The sequence below is a fragment of the Morone saxatilis genome, unplaced genomic scaffold (assembly GCF_004916995.1).
Source record: "Morone saxatilis isolate NCDOM2014 unplaced genomic scaffold, NCSU_SB_2.0 Contig15, whole genome shotgun sequence".
In the NCBI taxonomy this organism is placed as follows: domain Eukaryota; kingdom Metazoa; phylum Chordata; class Actinopteri; family Moronidae; genus Morone; species Morone saxatilis.
Window position 1 is genome coordinate 16,439,228 of NW_023339707.1, and position 5,214 is coordinate 16,444,441.

At 41.0% G+C, this 5,214-nt stretch overlaps 1 protein-coding gene across 1 annotated transcript; it reads left to right on the plus strand.

Moving 5' to 3' along the window:
• Positions 1-300: 300 nt before the first annotated feature.
• Positions 301-2,156, plus strand: bhlhe23 (basic helix-loop-helix family, member e23). The gene has a single exon (XM_035657190.1). It carries the CDS (start codon positions 784-786, stop codon positions 1,465-1,467), a length of 684 nt encoding a protein of 227 aa, XP_035513083.1. The 5' UTR covers positions 301-783; the 3' UTR covers positions 1,468-2,156.
• The last annotated feature ends 3,058 nt before the right edge of the window (positions 2,157-5,214 follow it).

Below are 5,214 nucleotides of genomic sequence, written 5' to 3' on the forward strand. Positions count from 1 at the left end.
TCTAAACCTACATCTTCTTCAGACAGGTGAGTGCTGTTTATCCACCTTCCAGTCTGATGCATTAAGGTTTGCACTGCGCTCATCGTGTCCAATGCGTAAAATAACTCCTTTTCAAGTTTACCTAAATGTCTCACAATCAGTGTTTTTTTGTTAAACTGGTTTAAATGGGTTGTAATATAATAGTGGACAATGCAGTAACGTCTCTGTGTCAGTTTGCGCTGCAATTATCACGTTGATGATGATGGAAATTGGGAGCAGACTTGCGCTCTTCCCGAGTTAATTAAAACGCCCCCCTGATTGGACGGCCAGATAATCCCGTCGGGCCTCGTGCTCCTACTAACTTGCGAGCAGGGGCAGAGCGCGAGTCACAATCTGCCCAAGGCGAGGGAGGGCAAGAAAAACGCGCGAGAGAAAACCGACCGTACGAAAGGGGGACACGAGCGCTCCGATCTCACCGAGCACAATTAGAGAAGTGTTGTTGAACGTGGGCTATGCGCGCAACAAGGGGGGAGCGCAGTGTACAGAGGAGGTGAATGCATGTAGAGGCTCAGCTTCAGATTCACAGCCTCCTTCCTTGAAGAGTCACTGCACTGACAGAGGGGAAAAAAGGAGTGAAGGGAAGAGAGGAACTCCTAGAAAACAGCAACTCTTGGAGAGAACTACGTGAGTACAGCTCCTCGGTTTTCAAAAACAAAAAGATAGGATAGGAGAGAAAGAAAGACAGAAAGAAAGAAAAACGGAAGAGTAGACTTTTCCTGGTCACAATCTGCTCTGGAAGAGAAAATGAATGTCAGCGAAGAGAACCTGCTCAAGTCCATCAGCAACGACGCGCTCCTCGACCTGACGCAGCGCTACGGCCAATCAGCCTTCGGGTTTGGCGCTGGCCATGGTGCTGGAAGTCCCGGTCGGTTCCCGCTCACACCGGCCACCGATTTCCTCTCCGGACAGACCGCGAAGTCCAACGAGAGCGGCGGGGAGCACACGAGCGATGACGAGGACGGTTTCGACTCGCTGGAGTCCCGGAAGAGGGGCTCGTCGTTTGGGGACGACAAGCCCGGGGGGCCCCTCGCCAAGAAGTCCAAGGAGCAGCGCTCCCTGCGGCTCAGCATCAACGCCCGAGAGAGGAGGAGGATGCATGATCTGAACGACGCGCTGGACGGCCTGCGCTCTGTTATTCCCTACGCCCACAGCCCCTCGGTGAGAAAACTCTCCAAAATAGCCACTCTCCTCCTGGCCAAGAACTACATCCTCATGCAGGCTCAGGCTCTGGAGGAGATGAGGCGGCTGGTGGCATATCTGAACCAGGGACAGACCATAACTTCACCAATCCCCACCGCCCTGGCGCCCTTTGGACAGGCTGCCGTCTACCCGTTCTCGGGCTCTGCACTCGCCACCTGTGCCGAAAAGTGCACTACTTATTCCGGAACACCTTCGAGTCTCTTCAAACACTGTAACGACAAGCCTTGATTTGGTTTCAATTCTCTTTCCTGAACTTTTACCTTTACTGCACCCATGTCGGTCTCTCTCCCACTCTAGTTATTTTTAAATCATTCTGTGGAAAATATAAGTTTAGTCTGATGCATAATCTTAAAGTATGGTTAAGTAATTATACTGCATATACTTCATCCAGATTTAACAAACGCTACATAGGAAATAAACAGTTTAGGCCTTCTTATAAGATGAAATCTAAAAACCCTGTCACTTTGTCGCGCGTACTTTACAGACACTGCAGGTCATGTCCAAATTATAAATTTGGTTACATTTTGACTTAAGTTATCAGCTATTATTTGTAATCTATGCAACATTCAACAACAACATGAAAAGTGGAAAAGCCAAGAAATGCGACCTGATCTCGACTTTTAGATTTAATAACAGCAATTATGAAAGGAAGGACTTCCCTTGACTGCCTGTACTGATGCTATGTGGGGGAAATGTGATGTTGGCTGATATATTTCCTGAAACGATGTGTTGACAAGTTTGTTTTGTTATTTTAAGTTATTGCACATCTCACATGATTGTATTGTACAACTGTGGAAAAAAAAAAACTTGCTCCAAGCCCGGCTCTACTAATATAACTACAGACTATACATCGAAGAAGCGTTTTGGTTGTGTTGCAACATGGATTTCATATATTGTTTATATGTCTTTATAATTAAAACACATATCTATGCTTGGACCCGGTTTGCTTCATTTCAACGACCATTCCACAGCTTTAAAACATTTTCACATTGATTTCACACATTTAATCACGTAAATGCACAAAAAAAAATAAAAAATGCCAACCACATTTACGACATGTATAATTATATATTAATATAATTTAAAATGCTTATTTCAAACATTTCTTTTTGTTTATACTTGTGTTGTGGGCGTTTAAGATTAATTGACAAAAAAAGCCACTTTATGTAAAAAGGCTGTGATTAAAAAAGAAGAAGTAGGCTGTAAATTGTTTCCACAGACAAATACTAAAAAAATCTTGAAATCACACAGTTGCCTCTCACGCTGCTAAAGTGATTTCCAGTTCTCACCCTCTGAGTTGCCCTCCTAAAATGAGTTGGCAACTTTTCTTTTCTTGCATGAGACGCGTCTGACATGAAGATCTGGGTCTAAACGAGCTCAGAGGGGCTGGTGGGGCCTCTTTGGCACGCAGTGGGGTCGGTGGCGCTGAGGGGAAGGGCGCAAGACCCGCCCGGGGCACCCAGGACCTGTCTCTGGGTATTTGTGTGATTGCAGGCTTCCTTGGCGGGCTCTTATACTCTGGACAGCTATTAACACGATTTCAACTCCTGTCTCCCTGCTCGACTTAATTCAGTGAACATTACAGGTCCAGTTTTCTTTTGCAGGTTTTGTCTTGTGAGATGATAAATTTAGAAAAGACTTAATGCTTGAAGTGATCATAGTGTAGTGATATTTATATTCCTGAAAACATATCTCTGTGTGTGTTTTCTTTGTCTGACTGTTTTTATTTGTCACCTTCACCTTGAAACTGGGACTTTTTTGGTCTACCTTTGACCATATTATGTTGGCTGCAACGTTGATGTTGGTGCTATATTGTTGCTCTTTTTAGGGTTAATCATTATAGTTACATTTAGGATGTTCATAGTGTAAATAAAAACAACTGGCTTGATATCAGTAAGTGGTGCTTAAAGTGTTTTTGTAGCCTGCAAATTAACACCAGGTGATGGGGAAGTTCAAATTGAATCCACACAGTATTGAATCAGATTATGCTGCAATTACATTGATTAATCAATCAGGCAAGTAAATATACTTTTTCCATCACAGCCAGTCCACGAAATTGAATGATTTTGTGATAACCAGCATTGATGACCAAAATGCCGACCAAAACAAATCATTACTTTTAATCCCACAGGTGCTCTTCCTTATTTGTCATATGTATCTACAATAATTTGGTATTTGTGCTTGCTCTACACAAACTAAGCCATGCGGGTTTAGACTACATTAGACAAGACATTTAGATCAGGCAAGTCTTTTAATGCTAGTCAGAGAGTGACAAAGTGATTCCACCCCAGTCTCTCTCTTACAATTTAGCTGCATGTCACAACAACAGGCCACCCATGGCATCTTAAATTGGCCCTCTGATGACACATGTCTTGTCTGAGGCCCCACGAGACATTCAGGGCAGCGGGGATGAAATGTGACAAATGCTGCCGATGATGTGAGGACTCAGGCCCTGCGCTACCATCAGTCTCCGTACAGCTTAATTGCCATAAATGAGATGGTTGCCTTTTTGCACGGATGGCTGGGTGGTCACTTTCCCTCTCTATAGGTCTCTCATGTCGGGCTACTGAAATATATGTTTTATTGTGTCACCTTATTATCCTAATGGCCATAATTGTGCGTGGTGGCTGTGTGTCATTTAGCCTGTATAGGCTATACATCTATACATTAAGACAGATTTGTGACTTGTGCTGGTCACATCCTGACCCTTTAGCCCACCAGCAAAGCTTGTGTGTATAAAATCACCAATTATCTTAATTTTTCCTTGGAATGAGATAATTCTGTGGCGGAGGGATGTATAAGTTGCAATTTGTTTGAGTATTTTCCTACATGAACGCCTGCAGAGTATTAAAACAATATTATTAAATAAGTGGTAAAGCATGCGCTTAGTGTATTTAAGTGTAACATGTGTTGAGTGCTCATTTGATTTGATAGCAGAGAGAGGTACTTGGGAAATTATATTCTCTTTAAAATTTTTATTTATTTTGATTGAATACACAATTTATGTCTCTAATCGCATTTGCGTAGCAGATAAATATAATTTGCTGTTTTGAGAAATGAAACTTGTTTAACTCTGAAAATATACAGTAAAATATAGACTAAAACAAACAAATGAGACGATTTGTTTTAGCAATGCAATTACAATTTTACAATTTTCGGATGCAACACAGCAAACAGATCAATGCCTCAGTATGCCTCGGGCATGCCCCTGCAGAAGGTCTGCCATGTGTGTCAAGATGTTAAAAACAAAAGCACTAAGTGAGGCTGTCTAAAAAACATGAAAAGCCTGCAAAGATTCAAAACTGTCTTGAAAGTTACAAATGAAAGAAACTAAAAATGCAATACAATTTACAGAGAAAGACAATTGTGCCCCACTTGAATTATTCAATGAAAATATCTCTGTGGCATTTAATTGATTTGTTGTACCAAGATACATTTTGACCTGCATTATCACCGTCCGTTTCTTACAAAAACACATTTTCGACCAGGTGGAGTATTTCAGATTAACATAATTTCATCTATAATCTTAATACCATTATTATAATCACATTGTTTCTGTCATTTGTTCATTGGAAGGTTTTATAAATTGTCACATAATCCATTTAGTTTAAACTGTTAGCACTGGTACTTTAAACCTCCCTGTTTTGCAATTATGTTTTAAGTACTATATAGCTGTTAAATAAATGGTTTCTAACACACTATGTTTACTACTACTGTGTATAGTTGTGAGCAGATATAAGGACATTTGTGAGGAAGATTAGTGTACAATTTTAATCGACAATTACAATTTCTCTTATGAGGAAATATTTAAAGTTTTTTAAACTATACAGTATTATCCTGTTTATACACCAGGCTCCCGTAACCGGTGCCAACAGGAGGAAATGTACTTGTTGACAATTAAAATAATTAACACTTTAACTACATATAGCGTGTGATAAATCATTTTTTAAATGTTTATATACTGCTTATAAAGGT